Source organism: Biomphalaria glabrata, chromosome 6, assembly GCF_947242115.1.
Source record: "Biomphalaria glabrata chromosome 6, xgBioGlab47.1, whole genome shotgun sequence".
Lineage (NCBI taxonomy): Eukaryota > Metazoa > Mollusca > Gastropoda > Planorbidae > Biomphalaria > Biomphalaria glabrata.
The window spans coordinates 13,014,683-13,042,569 of record NC_074716.1 but is presented as its reverse complement, the minus strand read 5'-3'; the positions used below and the strand labels follow the sequence as shown (position 1 = coordinate 13,042,569).

General features: G+C 35.0%; 2 protein-coding genes across 6 annotated transcripts in view; one reads left to right on the top strand and one right to left on the bottom strand.

Annotated features, from left to right (window-relative positions):
- The first annotated feature begins 45 nt into the window (after nt 1-45).
- Nucleotides 46-6,941, top strand: LOC106052122 (guided entry of tail-anchored proteins factor 1-like). Its single transcript, XM_056034160.1, has 5 exons — nt 46-209; nt 983-1,148; nt 1,816-1,883; nt 3,454-3,568; nt 4,561-6,941. Exons 1-5 carry the CDS (start codon nt 129-131, stop codon nt 4,641-4,643), a joined length of 513 nt encoding a protein of 170 aa, XP_055890135.1. The 5' UTR covers nt 46-128; the 3' UTR covers nt 4,644-6,941.
- A 2,876-nt stretch (nt 6,942-9,817) lies between these two features.
- Nucleotides 9,818-27,887, bottom strand: part of LOC106052121 (lebercilin-like) — a 20,320-nt gene continuing 2,250 nt past the window's right edge. For 4 of the 5 annotated variants that reach the window (XM_056034135.1, XM_056034132.1, XM_056034133.1 and 1 more), the window contains exons 2-9: nt 26,816-27,049; nt 17,494-17,666; nt 16,671-16,822; nt 15,820-16,033; nt 15,060-15,197; nt 14,319-14,507; nt 12,897-13,115; nt 9,818-12,620 (exon numbers count right to left, since the gene is read on the bottom strand). In XM_056034135.1, coding sequence (XP_055890110.1) covers nt 11,508-12,620; nt 12,897-13,115; nt 14,319-14,507; nt 15,060-15,197; nt 15,820-16,033; nt 16,671-16,822; nt 17,494-17,666; nt 26,816-26,969 — 2,352 coding nt within the window. In that variant the 5' untranslated portion in view covers nt 26,970-27,049 and the 3' untranslated portion in view covers nt 9,818-11,507. Of the gene's footprint in view, nt 12,621-12,896; nt 13,116-14,318; nt 14,508-15,059; nt 15,198-15,819; nt 16,034-16,670; nt 16,823-17,493; nt 17,667-25,300; nt 25,497-26,815; nt 27,050-27,887 lie in introns of those variants that run through there. The other variant, XM_056034136.1, reaches the window with a different exon arrangement.

The window sequence follows — 27,887 nt, the reverse complement described above, 5'->3', positions numbered from 1 at the left end:
CTTTATAAAATATTCTAGATTTATACTAGATCTAGATCTAGATCGTAGATCTATAGATCTAGATTCTATATGTATACATCTATTAGAAACAAATGATTTTTAAATATAGATCTAGATAATATCGAAAAATGATTCTCCTTGTTATAATTTTCTTCTTAGAAATTGCATTTTCATTTCTACCAAATCTTAGCGGATTCATAACTTCCTTGGTATTAGACAATTCGATCTATTTACTATAATTAATATAATTATTATTTAAATTATTATAATTATTTATTATTATTATAATTTTAACCTTTGTTATTAAAGGTATTAGATCTATTATCATGTTAGCATTTGTTACTCACTCAAGTCACTGTTAATAAAAAGTAACATTAACATAGATCTAGATCTAAATTCTGATTATGTAAATTGTATCATGCATGATCTTTGCATGTCATCCATTTGAATGATAATTATAATTTATATTAAATTATATCATTATGAATGATTATCATTATTATATACTCAGTAAAGTAAAGTTCCCCTTTTAGACTTTGTGGTCTATATGCATCTAATAGGGCAGATGATTTAAAGATCATCTGTTTCTGTGGCCTATGATTAAAAGGGCAGTATGTCATGTGGCCAGCACAACGACCAAAAACACGCCACTCTCCACAGTCTCTTGATAGTTTTTTGATGGTTACCCAGCTTTTTCCGGTCCTCTCATCTTCCTCTAGTATACTGCATCGTCATGTTCTTTTTGGTCTTCCTCTACGTTTTGTTCCCTGAGGTTCCACTCCAAGGCCTGCCTAGCTCTGTTGTTGGTATCTTTTCCATGGGTGTGACCAATCCATCTCCATTTCCTCTCTAAGATCTGCACCTCTATATTTTTCTGCCCACTCATCTCCCACAGATTGGTGACTTTTTGTGAAACTGCTTGGTAGTCTTGTTTGGATTGTTGCTTGTGGTTTCTTGTTTTAAGTTATAAATATATCAACAGATATCAAGACTTGTCATTAAGATAGCAGATGAAGAATTAAACATCCGGTCAGAAATCAAAGATTTGAAAGAGCAGCAGTCAAGTATAAGTGCCACAGAAAATTTTGCACAGTATGCTCGGTTGCAAAGAAAAATAGATAAGCTGGTGAACACAGTGAAAGAAAGAGGTTAATAGTTTTATTTATATTAGATAGATAACAAAGTAAAGTAAAGTTCCCCTTTCAAACCTTGCTATCTATAGGGCAGATGATGTAAAGGTCATCTGTTTCTGTGGCCCACAGTTAATGAGGGTTTCATGTGGCCAGCACAACAACCAACCACCTTTACTTTCCCCGACTAATGTCAAGTACCCATTAGAGCTGGGTGAACTCAGAGGTGCCCAAAGATCCTGAAATCAAAAAGTCTTCACCAGGATCTGAACCCGGGACCTTGGTGTAGAAGCCAAGCGCTTTACTGCTCAGACACCCTCGCTTCCAGAAAACACAGTTCATCTATATTTTTGTTTTATACATTCATTAACATAACAACACAAATTAGGTCACTAAAAAAAATTGTTTCTGTTTACATACTTGTTGCTGTTATTATAACTTAGCAGTTAGTTGCTTAAGTTTGTCATCAGGTAATGTCTCATTGTGGACACATTATATTTAATCATCTGTTGTGGAAGATTAAATTTAGCATGTATCTAGCTAATTGACAAATTTCTTTATAAAATTCAATAAGATTTGTCAACAATGAAATACATTTATAGGCAGAACACTTGAATTTTAATTACTCATTTATTAAAATTGAAACAAAAGTAAATAACATTTTTAATATTGGCTTCATTTTTAGACAAAGAGAGAAGGACATTCATTGTCTACTTAAGAATGAAAGTTACTGCTGCAATATACATTGTACACGTGAGTAGGGTTGTTTTTTTTAAAGAGGGGGGGCTTAATAAAAACCAAAGGCAGGCACTCCAAAGACAGACCCCAAATATGTTGGATTGTTAATGTAGAGGCATATCTTGTACAAGTTTGAGCATGGAGATGAAAAACTTAAGAGAGATCTGATTGAAAGAATTTGCTGAAGCAGTCAAGAGCTCTTCATGGACTGTAGCGTTACTGGGATAGATCCTTAATGATGTCTAATTAGAAACCAGGCAATACCATGACAAGTCAAGCCTTATGTTGTCAGAGTTAAGATATTTGTGTTACTACTCAAGAAACATGGGAAGGTGGAATTCTATCAAAAATGTCCAAGCGCATACCATTAATAATGTGATGTTTCCTAGATTTCTTCTTCTTCTTCATCGTTCTCATTGTTATGTTGGAGTGTTCATATGACTAGACCAATACATGAGATGAACTGCGCAGTGGTTTCCAAATCAGGGAGCTCTCCATATAGTTTTCTTTCTATTGGGGTGATTTGGGGCCAATGTCTTATACGGGCCTCTTGGTAGAGAGAGCAGTTTTGGAGGACGTGGTCAGCATTTTCTGGTGATACTCCACATGGGCAGATTTCATTGGTTCCAATTTTGAGCTTCCGGAACATGTGTTGTCGCATTCTGTTGTGTCCGGTCCTGAGTCGAAAGATTAGACTGTTGGTCTTGTCGGGATAGCTTATAGTAAGCATCATCTTTCTTGTGATTTGGATGGGAGCTCGTCCATTTCTCATTTATTTTATCTACAATTAATTTCTTCATTTCTTCTGGATAGAGTGCAGAGTTTACTTGTGAGTTTGTTCTCCCACTCTTGGCGAGTGTGTCAGCCTTCTCATTTCCTGCTAGTTGTATGTGAGCTGGTATCCATTGAATAACAGTTTTTTTGCTGTTGTGGTTGAGCTTTGTAAGTGCTGTTCTCAGGTTTTTAATATAAGGGGAATCAGAGTTTTGCAAGCTTTGGAGGGTTGTTTTTGCGTCTGTTAGAAAGACAATCTGACTGTGAGGGGAACTTGGATGATTTGCTAGCATGGTAGCAGCTAGTGCTAGTGCTTCCCTTTCTGCTCTGTGACTGTCAGAGAGCTAGCTCTCCAGTTGCAATGGATTTTTCTAGTTTTCCTCCATCTGGCCATTCGATAAGTATTCCAGCTCCTCCATTTGTGGTGGCTTTATGGGATGAGCCATCCGTGTAAACTCTGATCCACTGATTGCTAGGGTAATTGGTATGTAGAAAACAGTTCACTATTTCCTTGAGCTCTGTTGGTCTGTAATCAGATTTTCTTTTTATGTTTTCAATATGGTCCCTTATAGTAGGAAGAGGGCTTTCGTCCCAGGGTGGAGATTCATTATAGTGTATCGAGGATTCCTAGATTAAATTTGTGTTAAAAAAAATGTAGGTTTGATTTCAAGAACTCCACTAAATTTCATTCATATAAAATAACCTAAAAGATATTTAACAGGGTATCATAACATATTAAATAGGTCATCAGCTTTTAATTAGCAGAATATTATCTTGTATTTAAACTTGGTAATTATTGTGCATTTATCAGGCTATCGTCATGCTGGTGCTGATGGTTATACTTCGCAGTGAGCCACTCTTAATGCTAGAAGAATCTTGGGTTTCCCCATTTGCTAGAATTGTTGCATTTCCAACTGGAATACCTGGTAAGTTGTTTTTATTTGAACATCTGTCTTCAGCCATCAACAAAAAGTATGCAGAGTGTGAAGGGTGGCAGGTTGTGGAAATTTTTTTTTTTTTTTTTAGTTTCTGACATAAATCTTCATCTTTTCCTTTTTTTTTAAAACTGTTGCAATGAGAGACTGTAAGGGTTTTTAAAATTATTTTTTTTAGGAGTATTATATATATATATATATATATATATAGTGTTATAAATGAACAGTGACAAGTAGAGGTCAACGTGTGACCCCAGCGTGATAACACAGCAGCCAATGTTCTCTGGAATCTACGCGTATAAACAAAGACAGGATGTGACGTGTCCTCACATGTTGTTCATGGGGACGAACAGATCTAAGAAGGGGGCAGTTACTAATGAACAGTGACAGATAGAGGTCACTATGTGTGACCCCGGCTTGATGACACTGAAGCAGGTGTTCTCTGGAACCTACATGTTTAAATAAAGACAGGATGTGACGTTTCCTCAGGTGTTGTTCCAGATGATACTGGCATTCTTGCATAAACCTTAAATATAAAATACATACATAACAGTGAAGTTTTAAATACTGAGTTACTTACTTGTGTCAGTCTTGTATATAACTTGTATATACAACAATCTCTTCAAAGGCAATAGAGCAAGTGACAAGAAACTGCACAAGCCAGATGATGAGACAACACCTATGCTGACATAGTGTCTCAGCAACAAACATTCAGACACTCTTACAGTTAAAAATAAAAATAAATATACTCTCAAATACAACTCTTGGCAGAGAATCTTGCATGTACAAATATGTTAACATATTTACAGTTAATATACAAAATAATTTTTACACTTTAATGACTGTTTTTTTTGAATTTTATCTTATGGTGTGATCCAGTACCAGACTTATTTGTTTTGAATTACTAAGATATAGTTACAGAGAACAAATTTGAGTGTTGTTTTAGTTGAAAATGTGAAATAATGTTTGCTTTTTTTCCCCAGGAGCTGTGGGCTTAGGATGCTGGGTTCTTGTCTCTAATGCAGTGATCCATAGAGCTAAAGTTTTGGTGGAAAGTTTCCTGTGAGGCTGTTGAAGGAGACTGATTTGTGTGTGACTTTTGTGTGATTGGAGTACATTTATATGTTGCAACATTTTAGAGTAAAAGTTTTGGTGAAAAGTTTCAAGCATGAGAGTTGAAACAAGAACTTTTTGTAGGACGTTAGTGTCATTTGAGTGTGTGGGTTTGTGTTGCAACAGTTATTAAAACCAAACACAGCCATAAATGAAGTTTTGGCTGTAACTTTTGTTATGCTTTTTAAATGCTTTATTATTAGTGTTTCTTACTTTATTTGTGAAGATAATTTAGTTAGCTATTTAAAAAAATGTTTTGTATAGCTGCGTAAACTTTTTTAATATGAAATGTATTCTTTCTTTATTTTTTTGGAAATATTTCATACACTTGCCAGTCCATTAGTGTACACTTACTATTTGAAGCATTTCTAGAAATAATTCCTAAAATAAATTTAACACAGTTTTTTTTTTTTTTTTTTAACCTCCACCTTCAGTTCTTCAGTTATTTGTTTAACATTGACAAGTATCAGTTTGGAAGGTCGATACAGCACATTGCTTTGTTTGTGTATTTTATTATACCCATTCCTTTTTTTCTAATAATCCTATTAACTTCCTCATGAAGACTGATTTTTAACATTACTTGTTAAGCATTAATGTTTTTGTTCGTTTATTAAGAGTAATAATTAAATGTTTAAAGATATGGGCCGTCATAAAAAGCACAGATCCTTTTTTTTTATCGAGTGCAATAACTAAGTTAGTGCAAAGAAAGTTTTGATTGAACATTTTTTTATTTACATTCTAATTACAAGTGCCTTTCAAAATAAAGATACCTTTTTTTGTATACCTTACATTGTTTTGCTTCTTTCTGAAATGAAACCAGGAATGTGTACTATTGCTATTGTTTTGTGTTTATGTGCATTGTAGAAGGATGTGCAGTGTGTAATTGAGCCTATATTAAAATGTCTATGCCGATTCATTTTTTTTACCTTATATTTTGCTGCTTAACATGTTTGTTAAACAATGCAGCACTGATCTATATTACTAAAGAATTGCATTAATTTTAATCATGTAAAAAGTATTACACAGCTGTTAAGTAATGCTTCTTCTTCCCAAGTTCCATTAGAGCATGGAATGGGTTACCTGAATCAGCAAGGAAAACCAATGACTTACCAGATTTGAAGTTTCTAATTGACAAGCATGACTACATTTACACATGGACATGCTTCAGACATATCTGTTCCTTCTGTTAAGAAGGAATGTGTTTGTAATTCATAAGTTCAAATCTTTCACCCTTCAACCTAGCATCTCTATTTACACCTGTTGACTTTTGTAATAAAGCTTGCAAGCTGAAGACCCGAGGAGGAAATTTGTTTGTAATCAATGGGTTGAAATCTCACTTTTGCAAGTGCAATATGTCGTACCATAATGAATGGCATCATGGGCCATAGAAATTACAAATTAACCTTCTCTGTTGTTTAGAATCATTCGTTGTTTTATTCCACTTAGAAAAAATAAATTCACATCGAACATCCGACCTACATTAGATTCTTTACAGTATATAGTATTATGTTGATACACTATGCCAGTGGTCTGCAATTTTAATTCATTTTGTATGCCAACAATTGTGTATGGTACATATCAGGTGTTTGAAAGTGTTGTGTTATTGAGATTTTTTTTGTAGCTCTTGTGTTTCAAGTAGTTTGATGAAAGGATTAAAGCAAGAAAAACTGATACAATTATGTTATATAATATTTGTGTAAAAATACTGCTTTAGATCTGGATGGTATATAGAACCAGTATTTATTCTTTTTTTCTGTTACAACATACTAATATTTAGTCTCATCTTCCCAAGAACAGCAAGGTATTATCAGTGGCAGGATTTAAATCACTATCCCACATCTTACAGCATTACCACTCCACAAGAATTAGTCAAGTTCCCCTTTCAGACCTTGCAATTTATAGGGCAGATGATGGCTAATGAGGGTGCCATGTGGCAAGCACAATGACCAACCGCTTTTACTATTCCCTAACTAATGTCTCAAAGGTGCCTAAAGATTCCAAAATTAAAAATCAGTGTTTACCAGCATTCAAACCCGTAACCTCTGGTTCAGAAGCCAAGCACTTTATCACTGAGCCACGACACCCCTCCACAAGAATTGAGATCCTAGAAATATATTTCTTTGTTCTCCTTTTACTTTTTAACTAGCATGTCGAGCCACAATAAAATTGATGTATTGGATTCTATCTTCTTATTGGTTTCAGCCATGTTGTGTCCTTAATTTTATGCTATATAAAGAACAATTATAAAATGTATTTTTGTTGTGTTTTTTTTGCTTACAGGAGTAAAAGGTTATGTGAATAGTTTCCAAATAAATCTTTGGACAAAAATATTCTCAAACAACCTGGTTTTAAATTTCATATGCAAAAATGAAGTCAAATAAAGGATGTTAACTTACTAAAAGCCAATTGTTTATGTTTATCTCTAATTGTATAAGACTTTTAAAACTATGTTCATTAAATAATAATAAATTATAATTAAATTTAAAAAATCAACACTTTTATTGAAATGCCTTAAAAAGTAGAAAATAATTAAAGTGTTTAGTATGAGTTAAAGTGAAATTCTAACCCCGGAAACAGGCGCAGCCGGTGTGTAATGCATGTTACAATATGTAGAAGAAATGTTAAAAAAAAACTGAAGGCAATGCTTTGAAGAAGTTGCCTCACTGGAGCTACGAACAGCACTGTTTGACACCCAAAAGCAGGTGACTTCCAACGAGGGAAAAATTGCACTTTTAAAAAGAAATAAAAATGTTCAAATCAAGGACAGTAAGAGGAATCAAAGAGAAATCAAAGGTGTGCCAGTTGTCTCCAAAGAATGGGTCTATAGTCTATAAGATTATATCTAACCCTAAGTACAAAATTAGAACAAAAAAAGAAAACATTGGCAGGTGACAGGAAAGTCATTGATTTGATTCATGAAAAGAAGAAGGTGGATATAGACAAACAAAACAATTGACAGGAAAATCATTGACATGACTCACGAAAAGAAAAATAGATGAACATCTTGCACTGATTGCTTGATATCACATTCTTCACCTATCCCTTAGTCTGTTGGACTATTGGGGCACCACACAAGAACTGTTGACAGTCTTTCTCTATTCCTCTGTCTTTTGCTTTTTATAGAATCTCTCTTAATGACATTGTTTAATGTTATCTTCACATCGCTTTCTCTGTCTGCCTCTTCATCTTTTTCTGGTACTATTCCCTGAAGGAAGGTTTTTGCGAACTCTGAGGGCCTTGAGATATTTTAGTTTGCGTTTTTCGACAGTAGTTAGCAGGCCATTGTGGGGTCCGGTTTCTAATCTTTTCATTTTTGATGAGGTCTTTGTATGTGTTACCTCCTCTCTAGGTCTGCAGTCAGTGCCCAGGATTAGCAAGCATATAGGCCATAAGAATTGGGCCATGACCATGGAGCGCAAGTCTTGATTTTAGTGCTGAGGACTATGTCATTGAATTTCCATATTGTTTTGAAAGGACTGCAATTCTTGCTAATAGAAATGATCTCGTCTTTTCACCTCCAATGTTGATGTGTCTTTTAAGTCCTGTTGGCTATTGGTCATAATTTTTTTTTTTTTTTTGGCATTGATTCGCATACCATTTACTACGGATGTCTTGTCTATGCTCATCACCGAGTCAGTTAACTCTACTTCAGTCTCAACCAGACCATCTATTTTGTCTGCAAAGCGCACGTTAGTAGGTCTAATTCTTCTTCCTCCAATGCTTACAGAATCTTCATATGATAGCCTTCCAGAGCATCTTCCATTATCCTTTCAAGGAAGATATTGAAAAGTGTTAGTGAGAGTTATAAACCAGTCTCCAATATTGTTGTTGAAGTACACCCTACTAGTGGCCTGCTTTGGATTGCTGGGTTACTTTTATTGTGTTTTTATTTACATTGTACATTATTTCTATTAAAACAAGATTTTAACATTTTGCGGCCACATTGAAGATAGTCTTCATCAAATAAAAGGAGTTTCCTTGGACCAGTTGTGTGTAAATATGCTGGGTAGGTCTGCTGAAAGAATATCTTTTAAGGTTGAAAGTCAGCAATGCACAAAAATTATGCTTCTAATCTTACATCCAAAATTTGGATTGTATTTAAGCCTAAAAATGTTTAGCCCATCAAGTAAAGGAAAAAAGTCTGCTTGAGACCTAAAGGCTGCAATGCAGGCTTATTTTGGTATCTTCTTTGAAAACACAGCGGATATTATATTCACAAATTTGTCAGGATTTTTCTCTTTGTAGGGGGAAGAATTGATAAGTTCAGTTTTAAAATGCCTGGAAGGGGATGGCCTAGACATTATGATTTTTCTAACTCAAGTAAGCCTAGAAGTCTATATGTTAATGCAGCTTCAATGTCTGGAATCCATGGTGGAGTGAGTAAGCCCTAAAGGCACAATTGAAAAACAAACCAGAAAAGTTATTCCTTTATTCCATGTGGTCAAATTTGTTTTCAGAAAATGCTTCCAGCATAGCATTCTTCTATTGAAAGAATGTTTTTTTTTTCTCTTCCACTTCAACTAAGCAATGGCATATTTTAGTTCAGTAATGCCCAAAATCGGCCCTCGGAAACGTCGGCACAAAGTGTAAAAAATCCCCCCTACAAAAAAAAAAAAAGTTGAAAAATGTATTTTTAGAGCCCTCACTTTTCTCTGATGGATTGGTACCATGACCTTTGTGTGTTGATAAATAGGGACTCTGAATGAAGAATCTACAAGGAAAAGTGAACAGATCGAATTAGGTTAGGCATCACAGTTTTAGTTAGACTAAATTATTTCTATCTGAATCATAATTTATTTTTGCCAGCTTCAAGATTGTTTAAACGCTACAAAAAAATGTTAATACTACTATATCCACTTTTTAAACTTAAGCTCTTGGGTTTAAAACTCAATTGTTTTTCGACAGTAGCAAGGATGTTAAGTTGTACACACTCCAGCAATCACTGGATTTAGGAACAGCTAATTTTGTTTGATGAGCTTACATTGGCAGACCTTTTATTTTAAAGAACTTTACTGACTTGATTTTTCAGTGAATACTTTAAATAAAGTAAACCTGTACATCTCTTCTTTATTACAGGTCTATCACTAGATATAGTAACTATATCTGAATGAATGTTTTAAAACACACTTTTGAATGAAATTATTTATTTGTGATATGCAAAAATGAGATTGACCTTTCAATGAAACTGTACCAATATTAACGTGATACAAAATAAACAAGAGAACTAAATATACAATGTATAAAGCTATCAACAACTGATCACAAAACTGGACAATGTGTTAACCAATAAGTTAACATTAAATAATTTTAAAATGAGTATAAAAAATAAATATGTGATAATTATTACATTTGATTAATTGTAAAGCTTTTCAATATAATCTTTAATATGAAATGCTTTTACCCTTTAATATAATGGTACGAAATTTCAGCTAAGGAAACTCCATATTGTTCTACACGTTTCAGAGGCTCCTTCAGACCTGAAGAGTATTTCATCCTAGCCCAAACATCCAGCAGGATGAACCCAGGACCACTGAGACGACAGTCTAGAGTGCATAACACATGACCAGGCAGCCATCAAAATATAGAAAAGTAAAAATTTTAATTGAAGCTCAACAATTCTTTGTTTAATAAAATATTTATCCTAGTGACAAGCAGATGCCAAGTTTGGTTCCATATTATCTGTCAGGGTATGTAATGCAGAAAAATTAACCTTTTTTATCATTTATAAAAACTTTGCTTCTAGTTTTTCAATAGTAACAGCTTTACACACAAAATAATGAAGTAATTTCATAACATGTAGGCTGTAGCATAAATTGGGATAATTTATACATTCATATAAAAAACAAACTTGTATAACAAGAAAACCCATCATACTTTTGACCCACTTACACAATTAAGTCACTGAGATTCAGACTGTCATACTCAACAAGAGAATTGATTAAAACTGACATGCTAGTAGTAGTCTACTTTGAATTTAACTGTCATTGTTAAGAATAGCACAACTATCACCTGTCTTTGACAAATAATTAATACCAGTCCTAATATGTCCAAATGTCCAGGTCCATTTTCACAGTAGTATATAATTAACCATCACACATCATATTGTTAATGGATTGGAAATTGGTAGAAGAGGTGGAAATATCTGTTCTATTTTATAAATATCCCAGTCTAAAAAGAGTTGACATTGTAAAAACATTTTTCAATATCCTGTTGAAGTTAGCAGTAGCCGACTTAGACAGTTTTGCTTAAATACTCTATTAAGAGTATAGAGACATGCCAAAGTATCACAGGTGCAATTAGATCATGTAGGTTTCCGGTATGTGGCTTTCAATCACAGTTTATTGAAGAAAAAGTGATGTGAAAGTTATAACAGATTATAATTTTGTGTTGATGGTAGCTTTGCAAACCAGAGTTGCATTAAAATACATTTCACTAGCATATTAAATCATCATCACCATCTGTCCCTTGGCTTTTGTCATAGGGGCACTGTGACAGTTCACATAACCAGATTTGTCCACTTTTCCTGGTCAGCAGATGTTTAAGCCGGTCTGTTCTTTTATCTTGTCCAGCCAGCTTTTCTTTGTACGACTCTTTCTTCGAGCTCCCTCCACTGTACATTGAAGGATGACTTTTGACAGTGAGTCATTAATTCAGATATAATTTTAAAAACAGACATACACAACATTATAAAACCTGATTCTTTGGAAGCAAATAAAAGAAATAGATAAAAGAGGAAAAATGTTGATTCTCGACTATTAACAATTATCACAATTTTTTTTGAATGGCTAATCATTTCTGTCAACAACATCTTTTTTTCTCATAAAACAACTTCTTCAATCTCATCATCAAAACTGCTCACAGCAGTTACAGAAGGCTTGCTGGAGAAGGTGTTGAGATTAGGCTGGCGCTGTCTGCGTGGCAAAACTTTATTATTTGATGTAAAATCATCTTCAATGATGGCTGCACCACCTCCAAACAATGTTGTTTTCTTTTCAGGCTCAAGGTTCAGTTTTTTTGTGGTGGTATTACTGGAAGTTGTATCCCATGGGAATGTAGTGACAGAATTTGATGCAGCACTTCCTTGTTTTTTTACAGGGGATGGCGAGTGATCAGTTAGGAAAAATGTGTCTTTTTCATCGGCAGGTTTACTGTGTGGTTTTTTAGAACTTGCTGCCTGAGGACCAAATAAATTTTCTAACAAATCAGTTGACTTCTTGTCAGTTTTCGTTGTGTTGGTTGTGGAAGTGTTATTCAGTTTTAAAGCTGGTTCGTCATCATCATCAAAAAGACTCAGAGGCTTGCTGTTCATCTTTGACCCACTGGGTAACTTAGGGGGACCAAAGGATGGTTGGTAGCCTCCTGTATCATCCTCTGATGGTCTGCGTTTCTGTCTCTGTCGCTCCAAATAAGGTACAGACACATCTTCATAGGCAGGTTTCCCTTGGTGCAAATTATTAACTGGCTTGGAGAATGAGTATTCTTTGGTGTCAGATCTCCTGGATGGACTTTCTTGTCCATCACCAAAAATGGAATGTGTGTTATCTTTTGTTTTTTTGCTTGATGAAACTGTATGGACTGGGTCATTATCATCTAAGGCATTTAGTTTTTTGAGAAGTTCATCTTTTTTTCTTCTCTCTTCCAGAAAAATTGGATCATTCTCTAATCTTTCTTTTTCCAGTTGAGCTTTCTTTTCCAATTCTGCTTTTTCTTTTTCTCTCCTTTCTCGCTCTTTTCTTTCCTTTTCCTGTTCTGCTCTCTCTTTCCTTTCCCTTTCCTCTTGTTCTTTAATCTCTTGCTCCTGCTTTGCTCTCCTTTCCTTTTCTTCTTTTGCTAACCTTTCTTTTCTTTCTCTTTCTTCTCTCTCCGCATGTTCTTTTTCTTCCTTTTCCTTCCTGGACTTTGTTTCATCATTGCGCCTCTTCTCCAAATCCTGTCAATAAGAAAAAAGAATGTCAAAGTTGCTTTAGAAAACAAACACATTAAATTTAATAATGGTCCACTCAATAGTGTGTCAGAAAAGTTGTTTCTTTGTTAAATGTTAAATTATTTTGAAGGAATGAGCCTGATGTCTGTGATTTTTGTTAAAATAATATTTTTATTTAAATCAATTAGATTTTTCAGATAAAACGTTTATTAAAAAATACATTATTTTTTTTTAGTACTTTTAATGGTATAAGCCACAGAGGTGACACCATTTGGCACTTACTCTTCGTTTCTTTTCTATTTCCTCCTTGGCTTGTTTCTCTCTGTTCTCTCTGTCTCTCCATAACTTTTCATCATCTTTTTGCTCTGTGAAAAAATCCTCCTCCTCCTTTTGCTTGATTGAATGAAATGAAATTTCAGGAGGAGAAGCGTTGTGTTCATTCCTCTCTTTCTCTTCTTCTTCCCACTGTTTTCTTTTCTTTTTCTCCTGTTCTGCTTTTTGCTGCACATAAATGATAAAATGTTAAAAGCAAATGAAACAGCGCAAACAAAATGTTTTGAACAACTTGGTTTATCTAGTTGATGATCAACATGCAAATATAAAATGTCATATTTAATATTTTATGATGCTAGAATCATGATTAAAAGATGAATGACTAAGAGATGGTTTAGGAAAACTGTAGACTTGTAATCTTAGGTTTTTCTTTCTTGGGGTGAGGGGGATATGTGATTGGACAAGGAGGGAGAGGCAAGAACATTACTTTACTACAAAAGTGATAGACAGTCTGACAGTTTTAATTAGCAGTTCTGAGCTATTAAAACGCTTCAGCTTTAAAAGAAATTCTCACCTCCTCTGCATAATTGTTTGGTTCAAAAGTATTCCTTAATGAAATATTCTAGCTTGAAACATCTAATGAGTTCTATACAGACTCTATCAGTCGCAAAGCGACTATGGACAATTTCAGAGACATGAGATTAATGCTCTGGCATTAGCCATGGTTAGAGTGATGTTGCCCAAACAGCAGTTCCCCCTACACAGCTGATGTGTTCAAAGGACGTAGGACGCAATCATCTTCTTTTTGGAAGTAACGTCTGTATTTTATAAGATAAGAAGAAAGGAAAGGCAAGTTCCAATATACTTTGAGATCAGTTACATTGAGAGCTCTGCAAGTTGCCTAAGGGTCACTGGCACCCGATTTTTCCTCAGAGTTACTCCTGAAGCCTTTTCCATGTTTGGGTATAGCTGCAAAGCAGTAGAAGTTTGAATTTAAAGTTTTCCTTCTCCTAAGTGGTAAGCCAGCAAAGGTTAGTGGGCCCCTCCTGCACTTAGCTAGTTTGGCCTTTGCGCCTTCTTCAGTCAGTGATAACAGTTCCACCGGACCAAATATCTTAGTCACATATGAAATCCAGGAGTGTAAGTAATTGCGAGTAATATCTAAGTTGTCAAAGGCTATTTGAGAAGCATGACAGTGGAACCATTTTATAGGTAGTGGAATGCCTTATTTCTATTACCTCTTAAGGCAATAACAACCTTATGGAATCATATAATGAGTAATGACTGTAATATCAACTAGTAAATATAGAAATTGAGATTTGATTGAAAGTCTTAATTATTATATTCCCTTTAAAAATGTCATAAAGGCCATAATATTAATATGCTTGAAATCAAGGGAGACTTAAATAAAAAAAAATTATTTCCACTTACATCTTTCTTTCTCTGAAGTTCAGCTCTTTTCTTTTCAGCATAAAATCTGGCTTTGTCCCTAGGAGTTAATTCTGTTAATGACTTGGTTTTCTTTTTGGCTTTGTGGACAGGAGAATCTTCTGGTGTGTTGTCCTGTGTCGACCGAGGGCGGCTGTAAATGTTGTGATATTCTAGAGCTTTCTCCTTCTCCTGAAACCATCAATTTGAATACTAAATGTTCAAGGTTTTAGAAAAAAATCCTTACAGCTACAGTACTGTTTTACAGAAAGATGTTTTAAAGATTTATAACAATCAATTATTTTGCTTGATTCTTTTAAGGCTGCAGAACAGCAAGAGTCACACAGCAATATATACCATTTTTTCCAAACAGACACATACATTTATTTTGGTATCAAGAGTTTATTAACTCCTATGATTACTTATGATTACTTAACATCTGCAGGGAACAGAAAAAAACAGATTTTTAAAAATTGCTTGGATGAAACAGAAAAAGGACAAATCTGCTACAGGTTTCCACTGGACATTTAGAAAGACAATAAGGAATTTAACTTACTCCACTAAACCAAAAGCATAAATATTTTCAAACCTTAAATAATAGTTTGTTAGACAGGCCAATCTGAACCATACAAGGAGTAAGTTTCACCTTTGTAATTTAGAATTTAATACTTAATTATAGTGTATGTTACAATGCTTGCTAATGCACACACCTGAGTCTTTCATAAAATAACATAGAAAGCTCACCTTCAATTGATTTTCTAACTGTGTGTTTTTTTCTGTAAGCTCCTTCAATTGTTTTTTTAATTCTTTCTGTCTTGCTACCTCAATCCCAAGTTCATGGCGGTGATTATTTTTCAGAGCCTCTAAGTAAGTCTCCAAGTCCTATAAATAGAATAGATGATTTGGCTACTTCATTCTGGTTTGCAATACATATTTTTAATAACTTGGCTATGATTATTTCATAGACTTGAATTTAATAACAATTCTAAATTTAAGGGACAACTTTTTCTTCCTTTTAAAAATAAGGTTCTTACATGTATTTAATTAATAATTAAAACAATAAAAGAAATGTACTGAGTGTGAAACAAAGATAAAAATGAACAAAAATTATACTAAAAATATTTCTTCAATCTTCTTAAAAAAAAACAATTAGTATTTGTTTTATCATCATTATCAAATCAAAGCCTCAGTAAGAAAGAACTTGATAGCTCCAAATCCTCTCTTCTTAGAAACCTACACAAAAACCTTGTGCTTGTGTACAATGCTCATATTTATCCATTCAAGTCATGTGGCTTCTGGCACAGTCAAAAAGAATATGAGACACAATTTACTTTTCCACAGCGAGGGCAGAGAGTCAAAGTTGACCAGAACCAATGGGGCATAAGGCTCATAATGCACTGGTCTATAATAGCTTGTTCTGGGGAGCTTCCACCGCAAAACCATTTTTGTTTACTTCTATGTCGTTGATTTTGATACAAATGTTCAAAGTAAATAATTCTAATACCTTCACTTTTAAAGATTTTTCTTCTAGCTCTATCTCAGTTTTGGTTAATTTTTTGGTGAGATCCTCTCTCTCCTTCAGCTCCTTCTGCTCACACATTTCTTTATATTTGTTCATTTTCTTCTTCACTCTCTCCAGCTCATCTTCAGCATCTCTCAGGTACCGGTCAGTTTTGTCATATTTCTCTTTCATCTTACGGTTTTGCTCTCTCAATGACCTGAGTCCAAGACAAAGTTATACATGTTAACCAAGACAGACTTTGAAGCAATGCTTGCATACAATGTCTTACAAAAAATTGCATTCAAATAAATCCAGAATCCTCTTACTGAATGCAACTGTTTTTGCACTATCAAATAAAAAAAAAAAATTATGTAATTAAAGATCTAAATGTAATCACCCAACTAGACCTTCTCTTCTTATCATTTAGTATATAACTATAAATCAACTTAGGGGGCATGGTAGCTGAGAGGTTAAACGCTTGGCTTCCAAACCTGGGGTCCTGGGTTTAAATCTTGGTGAAGACTTGGATTTTGAGCTTCAGGATTTTAGGGCACCCCAATTCTAATGGGTACCTGACTTTAGTTGGGGGAAAGTAAAGGTGGTTAGTCATTGTGCTGGCCACATGACACCTTGCTCGCTTACTGTTAACCTAAGAAACAGATGACCTTAACATCATCTGCCCTATGGACAGCATGGGGAACTTTACTTTACTTATAAATCAACTTAGCACACTTCCATACAGATAATATGATACATCATTGCAAACTTAGTTATATTATTTGTATATTTTGTATACAATTTTAATCATAAGGTTTATAATGAGAGCAAGACACATTTAGAAAGACATTACATACCTGACTTCATTGTTATGTTTTTCCAATATGCTCGGTAAATCATTTTCTTTCTCTTCAATAACTCTAATGGCTTTCTCTTGTCGAAACTGTAGTTTTTTATAAAGTCTGTTTTCTTGTTCTAAATCTTTAATCTGTATATGTAGTTCTTCAACCTAAGAAGTCAATTTATGCATGAATTAATAATAATAAACATGCTTTTGAACTTGCAAGAACTCTCTTTAAAAGACAAAAAAAAGGGCATTGAAATATTTAAAATTAACTGTTTATTCATCTAAATAGTTAAGTTTCCTCTTTCAGACCTTGCAATTTATAAGGCAGATGATGTTAAGGTCATCTGTTTCTTTGGCCAAGAGTTAACGAGCAGGGTGTCATGAATCCAGCACCATGACCAACTGCCTTTACGTTCTCAACTAAAGTCAGGTACCCATTAGAGTTGGGTGGACTCAGGGGCAACCTAAAAATCCTGAAATTCAAAATCCCAGTCTTCACCGAGATTTGAAACCAGGACCCCAGGTTTGGAAGCTGAGCACTAAACCACTCAGCTACCACGCCACCCCTCTTTTTCACTTAAATGGAGGCTATGTAATTTTTAGAGGAAAAAAATTATCTCAATGACAGTTGAAAGTAGCATTTAATATAACCAGAGTGAATCTTATCATTTAATCTTATCAACGAACACATATCATTTATAGGCTTCTAATATGTGGCCTGAAATTTTTTTTAAAGACTAAATAAAGCATAAAATAAAGGCTAATTGGTCCAAAACAAATAGATAAAGATGGAGACTCTCAAAATTCTCAAAGTAAAATGAATTGAAAAATACCTTGTTCCTGAGTTCATTAATCTTATTTCGACTGGCTGATAAAACTCTGGCAGTGATGGTGTCATGGCTTTTCTTCATGTCGATTGGCTCACTGTTTCTGCTGTTGCCTCTGCCTCTCTTTGCCAGACGTCCTCTGGATCTGCCTGCACCGGCACCTCTTCCCTTCCCACGAACTGAATGTAATTAAAAAGGTAAAACATTAACATGAGATGCAAGTCATCAGCCAAAATTGAGAAAAGACTCAATGTGGCTCAACAAACAATGGCTGAGACGGATTTTAGGAGTCAGTTATATAGATCGGGTCTGAAACAAGGAAATTCTAAGCCGAAATGGGAGTCGAACATTCAGTGAGGTTGTGACAGAGCATCGTATGAGGTTTGCGGGACATGTGCTCCGACAAAATGAACTACGCATTCCAAGACTTGCGGTGACATGGAGACCAATACGAGGAAAGCGCAAACATGGACGTCCTGGTATAACTTGGCGCCACACTTTCATGGAGGACCTCAGAGCAGTGGACACCAGGTGGGAGGAGGCTTCAGACATTGCCAGTGACAGATCTTTGTGGAGACAGCTTGCCGACCAATGCGCCGAACGGCGCGATAGGACCTAAGTCTAAGTAAATCAGCTGTTAGATATTTTGTTTTAAATTCAGAGTACAATAATTCCCGTATGGAGGGCGAACGTATGCCAAAAGCAGTCTTTTTTTGGTGAGCTAATAGGTGGTCGACGTAACAGAGGTGCCCCACGGAAACGCTTTAAAGACCAGCTTAGGCGCCAACTTGCTTTAGCTGACATAGAAGAGAGCACCTGGTTGCATGCGGCTTCAGAACGAGACAGCTGGAGGACACTCACACGGGATACACATTTGAGACCAAAAGAAAATCCGCTGCCGAGGAAAAAACGCAGACGGCGAAAAGAAAATCTTAATCGACCACCGGAGGACAATGGTTATGCTTGCCCTGGATGTGACAAAATATGTTGACCAAAGCTGGGGCTGGGTAGCCACGGGAAATAGGCATACTGCATTCCTCATTAATCTTCGGACTCGAAGACAAGCCTTATTTTATTATTATTAATTCCATAAAAAATGGCAAAATGAAAATTTGTTTTTGTACAATTGCGGTCTATAAGGCATTGTAGTGTCTTTACGTTCTATCGATTTATTATTCGTGTACGCGACGATCACAGTCACTAACTAAACAATTTAAACAACCTGAAGTAAACAAACTACAATTATTTTTTTTAATCTGGTCTTACAAACTGTGCCAGATAAACTAAACGCTCTCGGAATTAATCAATGAAAATAAACTCAAAGACATGTAGGCCGGAATTGTCTTTTTAAAACACAGTTACAGGGATTAAATCTATAGGCTGAACTTTATGTTTTTAATAAGATATTGAACTATTTGAAATAAAATAAAGAAGTACTGGGCAAACTAGACAAAATGAACTCTTACTAAACAATAAGAAAAGTATTATAAATTGTTAACATTGAGAGATATAGGCCTACAATACAAATTATTTTGGGGAAATAAAAAGAGGCCTATAGCTAGTAGTGCAGCTGTGTTTTCAAACACAACGACTAGATCTTAATGAGTATGTAAAAATGAATATTCAATCAAGTCACACAAAACTTTCATTCTTCTAGACTCTAGACTCATGTTACATTCTACTTTCTTGCAAGACTTTCCTTATTAGTGACCTTTTCTGTGAAGGGGCATAACCTGAGTACTTTTGGGTAATCTTGTATCGATAGCCCTGTGTTGGTGATATCATTGCCATAGGACTAATTTGACAAGTTGGTGAACAAGAAACGTTTACCACGAACACAGTTATATATCTAAGACTTAGTTCACTACCGCAAAGTGTTTGATTAACACACGTAGGTACTCCTGTCAAAATAATATCCGCCATTTCTTACAATAAAATTGTAATTTTCAAATAATGGATGGTGGACATAGTGGATCAAGAATCTTCTTTTAAAGGTCTTCACAAGAACGCGCTTGAATGTTTAATGTTACTACTAAATCTAGGTCAACCTAATGTGAGGTTTTCATGAGCTGCACAAGTTCAAAACAGTAATGGAGCAAGATGGCAGTCGGGGGATCGAGACCGCATGATTTATAAGGCAAATTAATAACGACCTTGACCTATCTTTTCGTAGCTCGCAATAAGAAGATAGCTTTGTTACATGTGAGGCAACATATATGTCATCGAATCTGCTCGATCTTAACGACAACGAAATTATCGAAGAGTCATCATGTTTGCAGTGGACAGTAGACGATAGCAACACTGCCTCATTAGACAAAACTAACTGCCCAGCAGTTAATCTGAACAATTTCTTGGAACCATTTGTACTTAAAGTATTTAGATTTATGTATCAAACCTTAACATCACTTAACATTGTTCTTTATATCAACCTTCTTTTCCAGTATTCTCTTTTATTACGGTAGTCTTCGACACTCAGGGACCAGATACTTGATACTTTGCTATACGGCAACTCTCTTAGGAACTTAAGCCTAATATTATTGGTCAACAAGTCGGTAAAGCTTATGTTCAAATGAATGCAAGAAAAGAAAAAAAAATGTTAGTTTTGAAAATAATATAATTAATTGGAGGTGCGGTGGCTGAGCGGTAAAGCGCTTGTCTTCCAAACCGAGAACCCGGGTTCGAATTCTGGTGACGACAGGGATCTTTTGGCGCCTCTGAGTCCACCCAGCTCTAATAGGTGCCTGTCATTAGTTGGGAAAAGTTGTGCTGGCCACCTGACACTCTCGTTAACCGTGGGCCACAGAAACAGATGACCTTTACATTACCTACCCTATAGATCGTTTGAAAGAGGAACTTTTACTTTGTTTACTTTAAAAATAATTTCATTAAAACCTTTTTTTTTAATGACACGACTGTGAAGAAGTAGCAAAACGGCATATGATATAAGGCTATTCTTTGAGCCCGATGATCGAGTACAACTACAAATCCAGTATTTCACGTCACACTGCAGTCCTAACTGTGATCTACATTTTTGTTGATACCACTAGCCGACAATACATAATATCAGACCGCCACAAATAAATCTGTATCGTTGGCTATCTTCAGTCGTAAGAAGAACTTGGCTCATCTCGTGAAGCATTTCTTATTGTTTGCCCTATTTTTTTTAAATAAGCATTTCGTCCCGCGTACTTCACATATGAAAGTAGAATCTGTCAGTGCGTTGGGGGAGTGGGTCTTATTCCACTCGTTTTTCTTTGTCGGACGCTACTTCCGGTGCAGAACGCTCATGGAGTCAAACCAATCACCACTTCCCAATAAAATATATATTTAGTTTGCTCTTTTTGAAATATTAAACACACACTGTCATTGATTGTCACACAACTGTCGCTTCTATTAAAAAAACAAAACACCACCACCTTTGCAATAAAGGATTAGTCCTCGCCTACAATTCAAAACTTCGATGACAAAAAGTTTTTTTATCAAAGTAGTGTTTAAGTCCATGTGCGTGTACAGGGCTAAAGTTACTGTTTAACGGCAGTGTTTCTCAAAATTGTAACCCGTGACGACCCCCTATAAAAAAAATTAATATTACAACCACTTTTGCCAGTTAAGCTTGCTAGCTTACGGCACTTTAGGCTTCCCAAGCAGGATCGGCCTAAACGTTTTCCTGCATTCTGTGCTTCAGAAATTCATTCTCCTGGCTTTTTCAACGCACTTTTGTTCCTGATCAGAAGAGCGCCTGAAGTGTGAGAGACATTATGATTAGGAGTGCTTGTACGTTTGTAGTCGTCGTAAGATCACTTTGTGTTCAGCACATAGCCTTATAGCGGACCTGCCTACATGAAGCTTTCTACTTAGGAGATAAAACGTTACCCTGGTGATTCCATTTGAAAAACAAACAATTGTAATAATGTATTAAATTGAATATAACTCCATTGATCGAGCCATCTCTCGTATAAATTGATCTATACTACGATTCATGCCAAGGTGTACTCAGAATCAATTTCTACTAGTTGTTAAAACAAAACACAATATACCGAGCTCCAAGTAAGGAGACTATTAAGATTAAGATAAGAGATTCTCACATAAAATATAACCTATATAGCTTTATTTTAAAAAAAAAAAGCTAAATGAGGGGCAGCTGATGGGCCTTTATAATCAAGACACTTTCAGATACTAAAATATAAACCTGCATTCCTAGAGTCTATGCACTGACAGTCACTATTTAAATTATGAGAAAAAAAAATCCACTTTATTTCGTTTGTTTGACATGTTTCAGCTGTTCATTCAGATTTGAAGATTGTTAAGCCCTATCCCAAACCTCCCACATGACCGCGGACAGGGCTCAAACCCGCGAACCTTAGACAACAGTCCAGAGCTCGTACCGCACGACCAGGCAACTATCAAAAGGGCGGGAGGAGAAGGGAAGAGTGGAAGAGAAATAAGATTGGGGGAGGAGCCATGTCTCTCACACGAGAAGAGTAATTTTACAACTATACAGAGCTGCCAAATGAGTAAATTTGCAAGTTTATAGCTAACAACTTCACCTCCCTGAACATTATCAACTTTAAACAAATGGCCCGCGAAGAGTGTGTGTGTGTGTGTGTGCGTTTTCCTTTTCTTCTAACATACCAGCATCATGGAGAGAATTGAAACATTCGGATCTCAAGTCTAATTCGTTATAAATTAGCAAAAATAAAAAAAAATCCGTTGCCAACAACAAAGCCACACACATGTTAAGTACGATTCCAGTGGAGACTCAAAAAGTCAATACTATAAATATTTGATCAAGCAAAGCGAATTTAATGTTTAGTTAAAGAGGAACGAAAGAGTATCCACCCATTGCTTCAAATACTCGGTTCTCTCCCTTTCTCTCTCAATCCTCCTCCTCCTCTCTCTCTCTCTCAATCCTCCTCCTCCTCTCTCTCTCTCTCAATCCTCCTCTCCTTGCTAAAAGCGTCGATCCCCAGTTTTGGTGACATATCCATGACAATGACATACAACTGGGCACCTGGAAATGGTCTGAAGATCGATGACATCATGTTGTTACACTGTTAAGAGATTTCACTCGAGTCCAATCAATGTCACGAGCCAAGGAAAGCCACAGCAGAAGGACGGTGAGTGGCGAGACTGATCTAGACATTATTATGCAAGTTAACCCCCCCCCCTTTCAATCTTGTTTTCCATCCACCATTTTGCCCGCGTGTAGCTGAAATCATTTTAGTTAACACTCATTTAAATGTATTCAAAGCCCATTCCATCCACTTTCTTAAGCTTTGGTAAAGAAATAAAAATGCACATTTCCATCAAAAACTAAGATTATAGTTCTACTATGTCGGTTCTTGTATCTGAGTATGTCAAGTTATGTCAACAAATACCAATTTTTGCACAGTAGGCCTATGCTCGGTTTCAAATAGAAATTGATAAACTGTTGAACACAGTGAAAGAAAGAGGTTAATAGTTTTATTTATATTAGATAGATAACAAAGTAAAGTAAAGTTCGCCCTTCAGACCTTGCGGTTAACGATGGAGTCATGTGGCTAGAGCGATGACCAACCGCCTTTACTTTTCCCCAAATAATGTCATGTACCTCAGAGGCGCCCTAAAGATCCCGAAATTAAAAATCCCAGTCTCCACCAGGATTCGAACCCAGGACCTCCCGGTTCGAAAGCCAGTGCTTTAACCACTTATGTTTCTAATTAACCTGTTAAAAGTTAGCACATACATACTAAAACATTGAATCATAGATATAATGTGATTAGATTATGCCACTGATCAATGTTAACTTAGTGAAATGGGCCTACAATAACATAAATGGTCAAAATGTGGTTACATAGGCTGCTTGGTCGTGTGGTATGTGCTCTGGGCTGTCACTTCAATGATCCTAGTTTTGAACCCTGCCTTCTGCCACCCACTGCCAACCTGCTGGGCTGGGATGAAATAATCTTTAATTCTGAAGGAACACCCGAAACGTGAAAAACAAACAAACAAAACAATTTATCACATTCCTAGTAAAGACATTTAAGACAGATGTACATTATTTGAAAAAGCAGCTGGTTGACTTAAGATAGGCACGTGTTTTGTTACATACATAAGTTATTCTTGAGACGTGGAATAAAAACGCATAAATCAGAAAAAAAATTCAACAAAAAAATTATTGAACAAAGCTAATTCTTCATTCTTTACCACTTCTGAATCATAGCTTCATCCTATATATAAAGCTAATATCAACTCACTTGTTGTTTGGTAAAGTTTTTTTTTTTTAAACATTATTTCTTCCACACCCAAGTAGTTTATTAAATATTGGTAATTAATTATTTTATTTGGTTTCAAACAAGGGAAAGGAATTGTACTTGACAGATGTGGCGGTCTAAGTAGAAATAGTCCACTTTATATTTTATGTAGATAATTAAGTTGTCGCTTAAATGTTTGAAACTAACAATAGATAGTTATAAAACCTATTTTCAAAATTACTTTGCTGGCACAGTGGTTATTGTATTGACTTGAAGAAGCTTGATTTCGAATCAAGTCATACAGCTTATTTAAAAAAAAAACAATTTAAAAGCTATCATGATAACCTTCACCTAGGTACCCCCTTCTTTTCCTCAAATGGTCCAGACAAGGGAGAATATCACAGTGTAGTGAGAAAGCTAAAAGCATGAAACTGCACTAAACAAAAACAATAAGTAAAAATATTTCTAATTGCACAGATTAATTATTGTTAGTCTAGATCTATTACAAATTTATATGTATAACTGATCCAAACTAATTGATATAATTATACTTAATATAAGCTTTTTTAAAAAAAATAATTATTTTTTATTTTTCTTGTTTCATTTCAAGTAATTCAATAAAAAGTACATTTATCAAACTAACTTATTAACATTACCAGGCTATTATTTAGCTTTCAAACATTGGCTACTTCGTCCAGTACTTTGATCTAGCTAGGATTTAACACTAATTGTTGCAAACATAGACACTGTTACAGAATTTCTAGTAAATCTCCAGAGTGTTGTAGCTAGAAGCTAAGGTCTTTCTACCCATATTATCTCCAGAGTGTTGTAGCTAGAAGCTAAGGTCTTTCTACCCATATTATCTCCAGAGTGTTGTAGCTAGAAGCTAAGGTCTTTCTACCCATATTATCTCCAGAGTGTTGTAGCTAGAAGCTAAGGTCTTTCTACCCATATTATCTCCAGAGTGTTGTAGCTAGAAGCTAAGGTCTTTCTACCCATATTATCTCCAGAGTGTTGTAGCTAGAAGCTAAGGTCTTTCTACCCATATTATCTCCAGAGTGTTGTAGCTAGAAGCTAAGGTCTTTCTACCCATATTATCTCCAGAGTGTTGTAGCTAGAAGCTAAGGTCTCTCTACCCATATTATCTCCAGAGTGTTGTAGCTAGAAGCTAAGGTCTTTCTACCCATATTATCTCCAGAGTGTTGTAGCTAGAAGCTAAGGTCTTTCTACCCATATTATCTCCAGAGTGTTGTAGCTAGAAGCTAAGGTCTTTCTACCCATATTATCTCCAGTTATCTACATACTAGTTCTTAATATTATGATTTATTAGGTGACCTCTTTATTAAAATATTCAACAAATTGTAAAAAGAATATTTTATGGTCCAACAAATGAAGTTCTATACTGAATGAAAAGGCCTGCAGTTTTATAGTTTTAAGCCATTTCACCAACACTAGCAGATTTATGGATATTGGTTCTTGCTCTTTCAAATGTAAATTAAAATTATTTTCTAAAATTATTGTAACAACAATAGAGAATGAATAAAAAAATTAACACAAAAGAACCAAACCAAACTGTTTACCATCATGACTAGTTTCCCCTTGCAGAACAGAAATAGAACATTGTGCATGAGATAAAGGAAGTTTTTTGTTTCTTGACTTTATATTTTCTGTGCTACTCATGACAGGTTTACATAAAGTGGTTGAATTAGATTGCAGAGGTTCCATCAGATGCTCTCATTAAATATATACTGTTGTTTATACAAAGGTTGCAGTTTTCTACACATTACAAAATGTAAAACAAAAATGCAAGCAAGTCGAGATCATCAATTACAGCAATTGTTTTAACATTAAAATGGCTAAAATGAGATATTTGACCTCAATGGTCAAATATTAGAATGATTAAACATTGAAGTAGAAGTTGCTGGGTTCTGGGGATTTCTTTGGGTAAAACTTCCCAGGTTCTTGTTCTTTGTTGTTTTTTTTTGGGAGGGGGGATAGGGTTAGGGAAATTCAGGATGTTCTGAGTCCTCCTAGTTATGAAGCTCCAAAATGTGTTGGGGAAAGTGTTCCGATACAGACTCCAGCTGACAAGGCATCATGGAAAACTTCTCCCACAGGTCCACAAAAGAGATTGGACCATACCACATTAAGCATGCTATTGCATGAAAGAAGGGCCATACAGTAGTAATATAAAAAATGTTTATGCAGTTGACTGTCATGCTAGCAAGATGACTTCCTTTACTAACTGTAGACTAAAAAAAATGGCATAAATGATAAATCTGATCTCTTGATCTAGATAGCTGACAGACTATCTAATATTGTGCCAGCATGCTTACTATCAAAATTAATGATAGCAGGCAGGTAACTATTTAAAGCTTGGTGGGTTTTCCCAGCTCGTTGCTTTAGGGGTAGACATAAGTTCCTCAAACTCCCCGGTTTCCCACCTCGACAGTATAAACTAAAGCAAAGAGTAATAATACATAAAACTAAGGCTTACTAAATGCTGACAAAATGTCATTCAACGACGATTGTTCAACACGAACATTAGTTAAAATTAACGATAAGTTAACTTGCATTAGTTAACAACAAGATCGTACGTGTAACAGTTAAATGAATAGATGAAAATCATGACATGAATGATGAATAATGAAAAAACAGTAATTAGAGGTTTTGAACTGAGACCCTTAGAGAGAGCTTCTACAGCTTAACTATCCTATTTATAAACAGATTATTTCATAAAATGTTATTGTTAAATAAGGAAATGTTACCTATTGGATCGGACAGTAACACAGGGTCGTGAGATTACTCTAACCCTTGATAAGCCTAACCCTTGTTCTTGTATATATTCTTAAAGTTTTAAGAAATAACAAAACACAACAGGTACTAAAATGTCTTAATAAATTATCTTGTCTACACAATTTTACTAAAACTGGCTGTTTGATAAGTAACAATTATACTCATTCCCACCCCAAGCTCTGGTATGCCACTGTTACTTAAGACTTTGTTTTCTGCAATTTACACATATATTAAAATTAGGGTAAGTTTTCTTATCAAAAAGTTAAGTAAGGCAGAAGAAACCATTTGAAATTACTTACAGCGATCTTGGTAGTACTGATGATGTGAACTTCTTTGGTTTTTTGAACTTTTGTCAGGAGTAGGTGTTCTTTGGTCTTCATCACTAGCAAAGTCATCACTATATTTGTCATCAGGTTTATCATCTTTGTCAGAATATGCTCGACTTTCACTCATTTTTAATGTCTATATTTGTGTTTTTGAGTGTAATCCTTAGGGTGTGACTTTGTCAAAGAAATCAACACATGCGGCAAGTTCTGAACACATAAATAAATATATATTTCAAGCAAATATATGATATTAAATAATTAATTTTTTCCCTATGGAAGATTAACAAGTTCTAAGAATTTTAATAATTTTTAGAGACAGGCATACTTACTGAATGTAAATTTAGAAATAATAAGAAATTTTCTTTTTTGAAATTTATTATTGCCATACACATTCAATTCTAATCAACGAATGAGTTATTTTTTTTTAGAAAAAATAAAAGGTCCATGTGTGCTAATTTTAAAGTGAGATTCAATATTCAAGCATCAATGTAATTTCAATAAATTAATCAATATAACATACATCACTCTGAACACTGGTAGAAATGTGTAACCTCTCTTGAATACGCTCTTGGAATTAAGTGACTGTAGTTTGCTTTAAATTTTATATAGAAAAGTGAAGCTTTATTGTCAAAATCATCTGTTGGGGGTTTTAAACTAAAAGATCTCTGGAGTTATGTTTTTTTTTAAAATTCAAAACCCATTAAGCTACGGTCATAGAATTTAGTAACTGTAGTTTGCTTTAGAATAATATTGAAGATAGAGGTTTTCCACCACAAAACGCTCTGTAGGGGGATATTAAACTCAAAACCATCTGGAGGGGTTTTAAACTTTAAAAAAAAGCCATCTGTAAGAGAGGGATTTAAACTCAAAACCCCCAATTGTCTTGGCTACGCTTAAATAATTTTAGTGTGTAATTTGCTTTTTTTTATATTGAAGAGGTATTTTTTTAGCATCAAACCACTCTGAAGGGGGGTTTAAACTCAAAACTCCTTTTGGCAACGCTCATAGCATTTTGAGTGCGTAATTTGCTATTTTCTTACATTGA